The sequence below is a fragment of the Numida meleagris genome, chromosome 3, assembly GCF_002078875.1.
Source record: "Numida meleagris isolate 19003 breed g44 Domestic line chromosome 3, NumMel1.0, whole genome shotgun sequence".
NCBI lineage: Eukaryota > Metazoa > Chordata > Aves > Galliformes > Numididae > Numida > Numida meleagris.
In genome coordinates this window covers 25,153,459-25,166,874 of record NC_034411.1, presented here as the reverse complement: position 1 = coordinate 25,166,874, position 13,416 = coordinate 25,153,459, and the positions used below count along the sequence as shown (strand labels likewise).

Sequence of the window (13,416 nt, the reverse complement as noted above, 5' to 3'; positions counted from 1 at the left end):
CTGTGTGCAACATATCGGTAAATGGAAATAGAATAGATGTACTTTGCTTTTTTGATGTGTATGAGCACAGAGATGTGCATCCAAATGTTTAAAACCAAGCAAGCTAATCTTAAAAAATGCTTGTAACAACCATACACCTAATTTGCACCTGCGCTTACCATGACTGTGTGCAAATTACAGGCATTTGTTTATTGTTAAGCATTTTCTGAGTATAGTGTCTTATGGCTGAACTTAATAGGCTGCACAAGTACAGCATTTCCTAGGTTGCACCATTAGATCTTTAATTACCAGTGAGCAATTTTGCTATTTCCTACCTGAGAATCTTAGGAACCCAAACTGGCACATTGCTGATTTGCACTGCCATGGAGAAAGATGTGGTTAATAACAATAAACTGGTGTGTATTTATACTGTAAAAAACAGATCCAAGGAGGTAAGATAGAAATATGTTACAAGAAACCATATGTACAGTGAGAAAATCTTATTTTGAGCACCAAGAGCATCTAACTGGAACACAAAGGCAAAGTCTTAAAACGTACAAGCAATTAGAAACAATACAGGATAATTAATACTTGAGTTTTCCATCTTTGCATGCTCTCCTGAAGCTTCAGCGAAATCTCCATGTTGCTTTCCTCTGCACTGTTTGTATTAGTGCAGAGTGTTATACAAGCTGCAGAAAGTCGTGTTTTGTGTGTGCTGATCCCACCTCTGTAGGATCACTGTACATTCAAATGTTGTGTGGCCTGGAACATCAGCTATAACAGCGTGGGTTAGGTCCTTTTAAATAGGTAGCCCATCACTTCGAGTATTTCAAGTAGTCTTTAATGTATATAGGTGTCACCTATAAACCTGATGTCCAAATAAATTTAAAAAGAAGTCTCAATTTTATTGCAGTTTGTCTGATTACAGAACAACCTGGCTTCCAACTCCTGGTCTTCTGCTGCCATCCTGTGGTGAACTGGACTCGCTTCATGCAGTACAGCTCAGCTGCTACCTGCTCTCCAGGCACCTCCACAATGCTCACCAAAAATAAGCTTATGGGCTTCCCATGTTTTCTTGCAGGGGACACTGTAATCTGCTGCCCCAGCTGCATGTTTTGCTGTTACCAGTCTTGGTTTGATTTCTGCTTGATGAACCTTAACGATAGGTGGTATAAAAGCAGGAAACAGAAAATATTGCCCCCGAGGATGATGTAGCTTATGTAGAGAGGCTCTGAATCCAGGCCCAAAGCCTTAGTTACCTGTAACCACAATGAACAGAAAATTAGGAACTGACAACGTTTTTTTTCTAATGAATTATTGAGATTTTTATTAGAGATTGACTTACAAGTTTTCCTGGAATTTTAATTGTAATGTTTCCAAAAGCCATATCATATATGGAATCAGTGAACTGGATTTGTGTCATGCCTTGGAAATTCCATCTGAGAAAAGATACCTTAGAAACCCAATATGGAACTGGAAAAAAAAATGGGGGGAAGAAAAATATATAAATAAGCAGAACTGCTGTCTTGCTGCCAAGTATAACAGGCTTCTCTAACTTCTTGACAACCAGAGGCTATAGATGTATGAGAGTTGATTATTGGACAAAATATTTTGTGGAGATGTAAATTAGGAGAAAGCTAATATCTATATCCATCAAACTGCCACTGTCTACTAAGCCTCACTGGAGTTCCGTCTTCATTTACTGAATGTAACTCACCTGGAGACCAGGTAACACTTCAGATTTTCACTAATGCTTTTTTGGACGAAACTTTTTGTTATCTCAGTTCCAAATGGAGAAACTACTGTAAAATGAACTCCACTCTCACTGTAAATGTGGGAACAAAGCAGTGTTTTCCTGCATGAGACTCAGTCACACTACAACCAATTGCTGATGCAAACTACCGATGTTTTAGTTTGGAGGGACACTGGGAGATTTGTCTTACCTGTCCAGAGATGTTCCAGGCTTATCACAAAACCACCACTCAGGTAGAATGAAGTGAAAAGGACGTTGCCAAAGAAAGCCGAGAGCTGTAATGTTGGCAGCAGCGCTGCCACCCAAAGTGCCATCGCACGGGCACAATATACAGCCAGCCACACTGAGAAGAAGTTCAGTAGGAAATGTTCTGCTTCAGGAAATAGATTTGTCAGCCAGTAGATGGGAACCCCGTAAATTATAACAAAAGCGCAATGCTCGGGGAGCTCCCCCAAAATCTGTTCAGGAAGGAAAAAAAAAAAGAGAAAAACAAGTTATGCAGTAATCACAAAATTTTGAGATGCGCCTTAACATATTTAAGAACTGTTTAGAAAAACTTCAGGAAATAGTCCCTTAGAATGCAATTGCTATTTTTCCATAGTTGTGACAATTCCTGTAACTGTTAAATCACTAAGCCTTTTGTTATAGATTAGATATCTTGTTTTGTTACAGTTTTTGCCATTTCTAAGAATTTAGGAGACTTTCCCTAAGAGCTAGTGTGCCTGAGAGCAGGAGTACTGTTGCTGACTCATTGTGAGTGTATGCTGTGTCACTTCCCCTCTTTGTCCCGTAGGCAATCCAGCTAGCATCTACTTAACTCACTGTCAAAAATACATATATATATATATGTCTTGAATTTTCTCAAATATCTAAATATAAATTAGGTATGTATATCTGTGTATATATGAAATATATCTACACATTAATTATGTGTAGATATATTTTATCTACAAGTGTATTTGTGTATTTTATCACAAGTGTAGATATACACAGCTCTACATACATATATCCTAGGACTACATATATGTAGATACGTGTCTATATAGATCTATATGTGTGTAGTACTATAATAATTTTTTCCAAAGAGAGTTGCTACCATCCTCTAATACCGAGGTTCTAACAAATTACATCTACTCCTCTATGAATAATGTGCAATTTTTGTGACACGATGCAAAGAATATTTTTCTCTGGCAACCGCTAATAAGCATTTAAAATCTTGTGCAGAAATGGAAACCTAAATTACAGATGCCATGGCAGGCAGAACTCATCTCACAGTGGCAACATCACAAAGAAGGGATTCTTCTAAACCCTGATTCAAAAGGGAATGTGATTTTTCTTGAGTTATAATTTATTTTCAGAAAATCTAGCTCTTTATGCATTTAATGCTTTTGTTTCTCTCTGATCAGTACAAGCCCAAACAACTGTTGGAAATCTAACAGCATTTTGCCATTTCTGTTTTACTTTTGTTACAATTTAATATGAATACTCTGTTTTACAGTTCAAAATGTAATCAAACATACAAAGACGCTTCAGCTAATGAAATATAAAGTTAAGTAAAACTGACAAAACCACCAAATTTGACTTCCAGAATTCCCAAGTTATGGCCATAGAACCTCAGGGACCTCAGTCATGACATATGGCAACAGATCTAAAGTAGTGTGAGGTTCAACCAATTAACACCAACGAAGCAAATGGTAGCCTTAGCCGGGAGACACAAAATAAAAAAGTCTAATGTGAACATGATTATTTATACAAGGCTATGCGTTGTGTCGTTGTTTTTTTTTCTAATCCATCTGTGTGCATTTCCTGGCGATGCAACCACTTACTTTAGCAAAGAAGTATGGGCTAACAGAGTACAGTCCATTTTCCAAGTCATGATAAAGCATAGCTCTTTCTGAATGACCTACAGGGTAGAAACAAACAGGTCGGTTTCACCCTAGGGTTGCATTTAACAAATGTAATTTTTCATTGATTTAAGAATTTTCTGAATTAAATTTATAACATGTACAATAAAATTTGCACTTACATTTGGCAATAACATCCAAAATCACCGTGAATGGGATTAGTGCCCCTATCATGTACAGCAGTGCTGATGTGTCACGAATAGAGAGTCTGCTTTCATGGCCATAGTACAAAAATCCAATTAATAATGACATGATGAGGGCCTCAAGTCCGTGGACTAGTAATGTTGAAAGATCTCTGAAGTCATTGGAGACTTGACGACTAGGAAAACAGCGACATTAATTATAAGGTATTATGCTTAATAATGCCAGTTATGTTCAGATATATTGCTGCTGATGCTCTGCTAACATCAGTTTGTGGAACTTGCTGACTTTGAGTGGTCAGGAGCTTGTCTATCTGCTTCTGAACATTATTTTACTGAATTGAAGCTATTGAGCACCTGTAGTGTAGTTTTTCAGGTCTGAAATGCTGAAAACTTGAAGGAAGGCAGTGATGCAGGACGGTCTGATTTTGGTGATGCAGAAGCAATTACTTTCAGTAATAGAATTGTCTCTTCTAAGGGCCTATAACACCAGCTGATACTAGCAGTGATGTTCTATGTGTATTAAACAAGTTGGGTATATTTCTTTTGAGTACAGAAGCACGGATCTCAACTACCAATATCCATCCACAATTGCTCTAACCACTGAAGCCTCCTTGGCTTGAAATCTGAGGCAGAGGCGTGAGGATGGCAATGTCTGAGCCTACCACAAGGCTGCCCAGGCTTGCTTAAGGGTTGAACCACCTTGATTTGGCACAGAGATCAGAATGGAGGTACCCAAAACTGGGACACCCATTCCTTAGCCTGGAGGCTCCTGCTACTGCCCAAAGCTGTAGCAGTGTGAGCTGGAGATGATTTTTGTTTGGCAGGAGCCCTGGGGCAGAAAAAGGGAATGCATATAGGACTGCTGCCCTGCTTAGAGGATTGGGGTGATCTGGTATAGCAACATCTCAGCTCCATAGCTTGCTCAGGGCCTAGTGCTAAACAGGCACTTTCAGCATGCTCTCACTTCACATTTTGTACTTCTTAATGCTTTAAAATACGAATGAACACAGTACATAATTGTTTATGCTGGAGATAAGGTTACCTTAATAATACGGTGAACTGTTTTAAGACTCCTGGTAACTGATCACTTGAATGGTACGGCATGTTGACAGCCTCTTCTGGTTTTGAATGAGAGCTGCCCAAAAGAAAAGAAAAGAAAATGAAACTAGCCCAGCTTGTAGCTGTTATTCCAGATCTGCCATATGGCTCTGTTTTCTTTACCTTTGCTTGCTGGTCGTGGTCACAACATTGTCACCTTCGTTCACTTTCCATAGGAAATCATCAAAATCTTTGATTTTTTCTTGGAACAAGCTGGCAAGAGTATTTGCTCTTCTTAGGCTTTCCATCTCCTTTTCTGTAGTCTGTTTATCAATGCTGGTCAGGTCAACTGCAAGATATTATTTGACATGACACCATATGCTACAAATGTGATAATTTTATGATATGTTTAGAATCAGAAATTTCATCATGGACAGACTGTATGACCTGTGTACATACATTAAGCTACAGTGGTTAAAACCTTATTAGTTACTTTAGGTGGATACTGAGAAAGCCCGAGAATATTAACCAAGGAAAACATAGTAGCAGCAACAGTAGTTCATTTAGCTTTTTAAAAATGATTATTATTTAACAAATTATTTTTTTAAATCTAAGCTAACAGTAGTATTTTCCAGTGCTGACCTTCAGCATAGAGTGACAATACCTGATATTTTACAAATGCTTTCTGGGAGAATCTGCACATTTGTTAACTCCTTTCATTGAGCTGATCTTCTCTGAGCCACGCTTTAGCAGAAGTTCAACAGAAAAATTAGTTGCCATCTACCTTATTTAACTCTTTCCTTCTGATATGGCTCCCCATTTCTCTTACCCACCACACTTCTGTATTTCTGTATATTTCTGCATTTCTGTATTTCTTCGAGGTACTCCTCCTTGCCATGGCATCCTCTGCCATTGTGTCCTCTTTCTACCTCCCATCTGCCCATATTCTCCACCGTTCCTATCGGCTGTGGCTCTGTGCATTGCACTCAACGATTTTCCGCCTTCTTTTCTCATCCCTCCCTGCCTCCATATTGGCAGGGAATTTGTCTCCCAGTGACTCCGTTCTCATACAGGAGTGCTGCAGGACTTCCTTAAGGTTGTGCAGGACTGCTCTGAACCACATCGGTGACAAAGGTCTTTTTTCAGGCCTTGATATTAAGATTAATTTCTGTCAATCTCTGCGTAGCTGATAAGAACTGACGCTGGCTGCCACATAGGCACAGTCAAAGAGGTTACTCTAATGCACTGCGGTCATTGTCCTTGCTAACTTGAATGCAAAGACCTGAGGGCAATAACCAAAGCAGCCTCTGTGGTAAATACCACTGCTATTAGATTAACAAGGTGAGATTCCCTTTGAATGTTGCAAAAAAAAAAAGAAGAGAAAAAAAAAACAGAAGAACAGTGGATTTGAACCATGTAGTTAAATTTCTTTGAGAAGAGGAATCAAAAATTACTGTTATATGTTTGTTTTTTCCTCCCTTCCAATATGCTTTTTTGGACAGCACTCCTCTTTTCCATTTACTGTTCCGGGTACATATTATTCCTCCCTCTGGGAAACTAGCTTCCCATGTATTTCTTGAATCAAATTCAGAGAACCAGCTACAGAAATAAATTGATCAGCTCATCCAAGTCTTTCTCAGTGAGGGTAAAAGTTTCAACAAGCTGGAACAGGGGAATAAGTGTGCTAAGCTTGTGAAAGAGTTGCTACATCTGGCATGGTTAGGAAGAGGATTATTTAAAATTGATTTTTTTTCTACTTTTTATTTGTTCCATTTCCTGTACTGACAAATAAGGATTATATAAAAAACTGACCTTACTACAGTATTGATTTGAGTCAGTGATAAGGCACGTCTAAGGCAGGTCAATAAAAGTCAATGTTTGCTGATACACTCACAAAAGCAAATGACTTCCAAAAACCCTTTTTTATGACGGCACTTGATACTAACCGTAGAAATCTGCAGGATTGCTGTACCTTGGGCAAGGATAGCCTAGTTCTGTGAAATACTGGACCATGTCTCTAGCTGTTCCAGAATAGACGGTGACTCCAGAAGTCATCAGAAGAACTAAATCAAACAGTTGGAAGATATCTGACCGGGGCTGATGAAGTGAAAGAAGAACTAATCTGTTTCCTCTGGCCAGTCTGGATAATGTTATCACAAGGTTATGTGCAGTAAAACTGTCCAGTCCAGATGTGGGTTCATCGAGTATCAGTATTCCTGCCAAAGACAGTGAGGTTTAGCTGATATGGAAAATATGTTCCAAGTGAAAAGCTATTAGCACATGAAATCTCACAGATATGTTCCTTTTAAAAAAAATCTAAAGTGTATTTCATAGTGAAATCATATAATATTCAATCATGACAACTTTTTTTCCACTATTCTTTTGAATATAGTAACTAACAAACAGTAACTATTTTAAATTTTGCCTTGTTCCTACTGGAAATAAGAATAATGTTTTTTATTACTATTGGGATGATTTAGGTTCTTTATTAAATTTACATTCTTCTCTGCAGTTCTTGTACTTTGTACAAAAATCAACGATGTGAATGTGCAATAGTAAGTTTTATATTCTACATGCTGAAATATTTAAGTCTAAATGCTCAGTATTTAGATCTCTTACATTATTTCTGTAAATTCTCAGATCGTTAATTTACATAGCTTCTCCTCACAATCCATGATCTACTTCATACCTGTTCACATCTACATATGAAGTTATGTATATGCTTAAATTTTTTTGTTTTTGCTGTTGTTTTGCAATTGATTGCTAAAAACTTGAAAGGGTTTTATCACTTTGCAGTGTTTGCATTGTGAAGGAGCTTACTGGCCTCAGTATGCACAAGGCAATGTCTGTACACAGACATGGTTTCTGTGATGAGGGATATAACTGATGTTTGAAATGTAAAGAAGTCTTCAATTTGCTTGAACCAACTTTTTTTAACTTCAGTGCCAGGACATCTATTCCTGAGCATCCCTTCTTACAAAAAAAAGGCTTCTGCCTTCACCATAATAGCAGAAGTATAACTCTATATAAGCTAGAACTTTTCAGATCCTTTTCCAAGTATTTCCAGGTGGAGGTAGAAGGGATGAAAGGAAATGTCACTCATCAAGAGTCTCAACCAAGATTATTAGTACTGTTGTTATGTGTAGGAGAAGGTAGGGAATTCACTCCTGCAAAATCAACTGCAGATTCGGCCTCAACTTCTGCTTCTACTGGAAAGGATGGAAATTTTCTAGCGGCATAAGCCAGCCACGTCAGAGAGTTGCACAAGACTGCAGTGACTTCCTGTTCTGCCAGGAGAATGACCTTCACTGTTAACATTGTACTTGTGAATAGGTCAGGTTGAAAGAAAGAAAAGCGATCCAAGGTTTATAATAGATAACCAAGCCTCCAAAGTAAATTGTGGCATACAGTCAGGAAAAAAACAAACCTCATGCAGATATGCACAAACTGGAGCACTGCTGTGAGGGTGACTTCTGGCAACATTCAGTAGTTTGTTTGATGGTGAGTGGAGGCCTCCAGAGGGGACTCTGCCTGGCTCTGTCACTGCTGCTGCGTTGGCAAAGCTGGCAGAAGTGAGAGAGGGCTGCTAAACATCTTGAGTCCTCCCTCCAGGGGCAAACTCATACATGACTTTTCCCTGAATCTTCTTGTGTCCTCTAACTGCCCTTTTTCCCCCAGGGGTTTGTGGTGGGCACAAGGTAGTTTTGCTCACCTGGGTTCCAGAGCAGCTGCACACCGATGCTCACCCTCCGCCTCTCGCCTCCTGAAATGCCACGGAGGTACTCATTCCCTACCCTTGTGTCTGCACACTGCCGCAACCGTAGCTCTGCTATTACATCTTCCACCTGGGGGAATATAAATGAAACAGTTTATTTGCACATTTGTGCATGGAAAAAGCTGACAATATAGTTGACATAGTTAAACTTCTTCTGGATATTATAGTGCTGTCTGATCAAGAGCCACTTGAAAACTAATCTTGATTTTAGAGATATCATTAAAAATTGCTCAGCAATCAGCAATGTAGCTCTTCTTTCAGCCTCTCTAATGCATTCTCTAGATCGTCACTTTTTATGCACTTTGGAACAACTGCTGGTTTCTATCTTGAAAAAAAGGAAAAGGTTTATAACTCATAATTTAAATTAAAAAAATGCCAGATTAGCTGTTCTGACTCCAAACACAGTGAATCTCTTGGATAGCTTCTGTCAGGCACATTTTTGACAACTTTATTTTTTCCCAGCAGCTTAATTACCCTTTTTTGCTTTTGTGAGTCTGAAAAACATGCGGGAAGGCGCAGTTTGGCGATGAAAAATAGCGTTTCTCTGACAGTCAGGTGGGGGAGCAGTCGGTCATCCTGCCGCACGTGTGCGATGCATTTCTTGACAAGCTGGGGAGTGCTGGGTTTGTTGTTGATCGTGATTTGACCAGACTTGATTTTGCCTCCATGATCCCGGCAGGTTATCACGTCAAGCAAGGATGTTTTTCCACCAGCTAGAACAATCAAAATAGGAAAATAAGTAAATTTCCAGAATGTTAATTTGAAGTGATTTATACACAAAAGCTTTCATTCCCTAACTTCCTTTCCTGAACCTTCTCTGTTGCTTTCCTAATGCTGCAAAGACAAAATGGTCTTGAAAGAAAATACCAAGCTCACACTCAGAAGATCCCTCCCCTCCAGAACGGAGGACATGACTTCAACCTTTGTCATGTCTCAGGAGAATGTAATGTTTTTGTCATGTCTCAGGTGGATGGGCTTTGAGGACAGCTCTGTGAATGTAAGAAGCAAGACCTCTCTTTGTCCTCCAGTCACCTTTCTTTTAGTTTGGAGAGAGAGCTGAAAGGTGGAATCCTGGCCTGGCTGCAGGGCTATCACCTAAACACTCTGCATGATCTTGCTTATTGGAGGGAGCTGTGGATTCAGAAACAGCAGCTGGAACAGCTGAAAGACTGAGGCATTGAATGATTATACTGACAATAAACATCTTAATCATGATTAAATAAAAATTACTATGATTTGAATAAGACAAAAAGTCATTTAAATAATTAAGAAAAGCTGGCTTATGTTCAGAGGTAAGGAAATGAAAACAATGAAATCAAAATCTGATTTAGAATTAAATAGCAAATGACTTTTTCTCTTATGCTGTATGATACTTTATGTAAACACACAGAGTTCTCTCATGATTAGATGTCATTTATTTCCAGATTTCCTGTTAAAATATTAACTCCACACTTGTTTTCTAATATGTATATTTAAAAAAGGAAATCCATCCATCTGTAAAGTATGTATTGCTCAATTTAAGAGTGACATATTGATTGCCATTGACATTGTGAAACTCATCAGCAGTTTAACCCATTTTACTAAGGCATTTGATGAAATAGATGATAAACAGCTTTTAAAAATAGTTTGACTAGTCTGCTAAAAGGGGTATGTGTTCAGTGCATGTTACCTTACAAAGGTTGTATACTTATATCTCAATATATTATTTCATCATAAGCTTTTCCATTTATTATGGGGAATCTCTAAGGTACAATTTCAATTTCATTACAGATGCATGCTAAGAAAAATTCCACGTTACAATGGAGAAGAAAAACCAGAGACGTGTTTTTAAGAGACTGTAAGCCAAACAGAAGAGGAATTATCTTCTCAAGTTTTACGTTAATTAATCTGAAAGTGATAGTTTGTCCTATAAGAATTGCTTGCATGTGAAGGGAGTTGCTATTTGTGGTTATGCTCTGCCACTTGCCACTGATCTTCTTTGCAAGGTCTGGCTTCATATCTGCTATATTACTGGGTGAGATCTGCAATCTACCTTTTTTTTTTCTTATGAGAGCCATGAAGCTGCTTCACATGCAGCAGAGGTGAGGCTGCAAACCACAGTTGCAACAACACTTCAATGCACCTCAAGAAACAAAGAGCAAATACGTAAGTCATAGTAAAAATTGGTTTTGAAAATGAAGTCAGAATACATCTTTCTCCAGTATGATTCTTTGTTTTCTCACACTTAACATTGTAATGATGTATGTAAGTGATGCATTTCCAGTAGTTGTTTCTCAGCTAGATTTTGTCATTCAGAGGACTGAGGACTATTGTTTTCAATTGTGTACGTTTTATCCAAGGGTTGATCAAATCATGAAACGTGGTTGCTCTTACCAGTGCTTCCTATGATAGCTAGCATCTGACCGCTGTGAACTTTTAAATTCAGGTTCTGGATTATTGACACGTGAGAATCAGGACCTGAGTTCCAGGGGCACGGCAGTTGCATCCGCGTGAGTTTCTCATACCAGGGAATCTGGGATGCCAGGTTAACCTAACAAAGGAAAAAACAAGTCTCTTCAATTCAAACAATAAACTACTTTGTAATAAATATTTTTGAATTTGTTACAAAGCAGAGAATGTGTTAAAATGATATTGTTAATATTCAGAAATACAGATGAAAATTCTTTTCCAGAAATGTATGTTTTTCATCTTTTGCTTCTTATTTCTGCTAATCACCAAGCTATCTGTCCTCTATATCATGTAGGTAATTTATTGCTATTGTACATTTTTAATTTTTTAATACAATTTAAAATTACTCGAAACTGGAAATTATGAAGCGTACTTCAGATGCCCCATGGCGCAAAAAGGTGACAAATTTCACTGGTTTCCTGAAATCTTCCGTATGTTTGTCATCTGTGTCATCCTGCCATGTCTCCTGCATGCACATTCTTGCCAGCAAAGGCTCCTGCCATCGCTGGCTAGATGGAAGGTCCCTCTGCTTCAGTTCTCAAAGGAATAATTTAGCTTAAGACAGAGAAAACAGCCTAGAAACGGACCTCTTTTCCTGTGTCATCCTCTAGCATTACTAGATATATTTACAGTGGTGCGTGTAGGCCATTGTCAATACTACAGCCAAGAGTATGATCCTTCTTACAAAACTTCTGTATATTTTACTGTGCAACATTTGTATGAACTTGAACTTCATTCTACTTCTAAAATGGCTTACAAAATGAAACAAGAACTGCTGGATATGTTCCCTGCTCAAGGGAATTACATAAAGTAGAGTGTTTACCTGGTAGTTGAGTTCTTTGACCTCAAGAACATTTGATTTTCCGCTGTATGTGAAATACAGGCTGTTATCTTCTTCAGAACAAAAAATACTGTCCTGGGCCTTGATGTGGAGAAAGTACTAGCTTAGTTACAACAGTTAATTGCAATACCTAAAGAGCTGTTAAAATTTGATTACAGAGAAGAGAGAAATAGAAAAAGAGAAATAGAAATGGAAAGATGTGCAATGGGATATACCAGTATTGTTAAGTTACCATAGTAAAAAAGTGTGAAGGGTTGAAAAGTTATCTGTTAGCCAGCATGAAATGCAGTTTGTTCTAAGGATATGTCAAAGGTCCAAATATGCTGTGCTATGCTCATCTGTTAGTTTTCAGTTGAAATGAGTCTATTTCCGAAATGGAGCTAAATGCTATGCCACCATAAGGAGGTGAATCTAATCTCTATTCTGTTTCTATTATTGAGGAAAAAATGGATGACTGTTGGAGTGTTAATATCTACTGGATCAAAATGGTCCATATTGAAATCCATACTGCACCATAGTAACCTGAAGCAGTTAATTCACCACTGCACACATACAGAAGATAATTTGCTAATGTCTTTGCTTATAAAGAGCAAATGGTAGCTGCAGACGATGTATGCTCAGTAAGAAAAAATTAATCATAATCAGACAGGGTATTAATTTAACTAACCAAAATATCCAAATACCCACCATCTCTGCTGAACAAATGTCTTGTAAAGTAACAGGGAAAAGGCACATTATCCCGAGCCAGCATTCAGAGATCATCCTAACCCCTGTATCCCTTGGCATAACAGGGGTTAAAGCTCTTCCAGTGATTCACAGCCTGAGTTCTCTTTTCACCCAAGTCACACAACTCTCAGCTTCAGCTGAGGGCTGCTAGAAGAGCTCCATTCCCCTGTTCCCTGTCTAGGTATGCCTTCTAAAGCAGCATGGTGCTAAATTGTCTGAAAAGCAGCGTTAAGACCTTGCCAGCTCTCCCTGCAGCCCCTGATGGAAGCCTGGGCACTGGGCATTCCCCCCCGGCGGGCCCGCAGCCAGCCCTCTCGCAGCTCCCACTCACCAATGAGCCCGCGCATGTGTCCCGGCTCCAGCCGGCATCTTCCATGGAGATGTTCTCGGGGGTTTTCTTCATGTTGGCTGCACAGGGCCTCGTGCCCCGTGCTGCTTTGGTGACAGGCTCCTGGAGAGATGTGAGGAGCCTTCTCTCCTTGCTTTTGAGCTTTCCAAGTGCCTTCAGAGCAGTGCCCTGGTGTGTCTGTGGCAGGCGTGACCCTGTGGACAGGAAAATATTCCCCTCCTCCCAGACACTGACAGCTGGGGCTAAAGGTACATCAGATAGGCAATTAGCTGAAGCTGCTATCAGTTTTTCTCTAGAAAAGGAAGCACGGAGAGACATTCTGTTTTCTTGTAGGCACTTCCCAGGGTGGTGGGTGCCGGGGGCAGCTAGTTGCTCCAGCCTAGGAGAAGCGGGGAGCTGTCCCCCCTGCCCCCCCTGCGGAGGCATGGTGGCAGCAGCAGGCACCTGCCTGGCGGCGTGA

The 13,416-nt window shown here is 39.3% G+C and overlaps 1 protein-coding gene across 1 annotated transcript; it reads right to left on the bottom strand.

Moving 5' to 3' along the window:
* On the bottom strand, nucleotides 1–13,407 carry ABCG8 (ATP binding cassette subfamily G member 8). Its single transcript, XM_021392526.1, has 13 exons — nucleotides 12,939–13,407; nucleotides 11,864–11,962; nucleotides 10,966–11,122; nucleotides 9,067–9,305; nucleotides 8,530–8,662; nucleotides 6,764–7,033; nucleotides 5,001–5,166; nucleotides 4,822–4,914; nucleotides 3,759–3,955; nucleotides 3,559–3,635; nucleotides 1,923–2,190; nucleotides 1,325–1,452; nucleotides 1–1,238 (listed from the first exon to the last, which is right to left on the bottom strand). Exons 1-13 carry the CDS (start codon nucleotides 13,380–13,382, stop codon nucleotides 1,101–1,103), a joined length of 2,409 nt encoding a protein of 802 aa, XP_021248201.1. The 5' UTR covers nucleotides 13,383–13,407; the 3' UTR covers nucleotides 1–1,100.

Bases quoted from the DNA above. Each gene is read 5' to 3' on its own strand.
- ABCG8 (XM_021392526.1), bottom strand. From the start codon at position 13,382: ATGCCTCCGCAGGGGGGGCAGGGGGGACAGCTCCCCGCTTCTCCTAGG. The intron at 4,915-5,000 runs GTAAAGAAAACA...TCTTTTGGGCAG, and splicing joins ACCACGACCAGCAAGCAAAG to CTCTCATTCAAAACCAGAAG. The intron at 1,453-1,922 runs GTAAGACAAATC...TTTTTTTTCCAG, and splicing joins CCTGGAACATCTCTGGACAG to TTCCATATTGGGTTTCTAAG.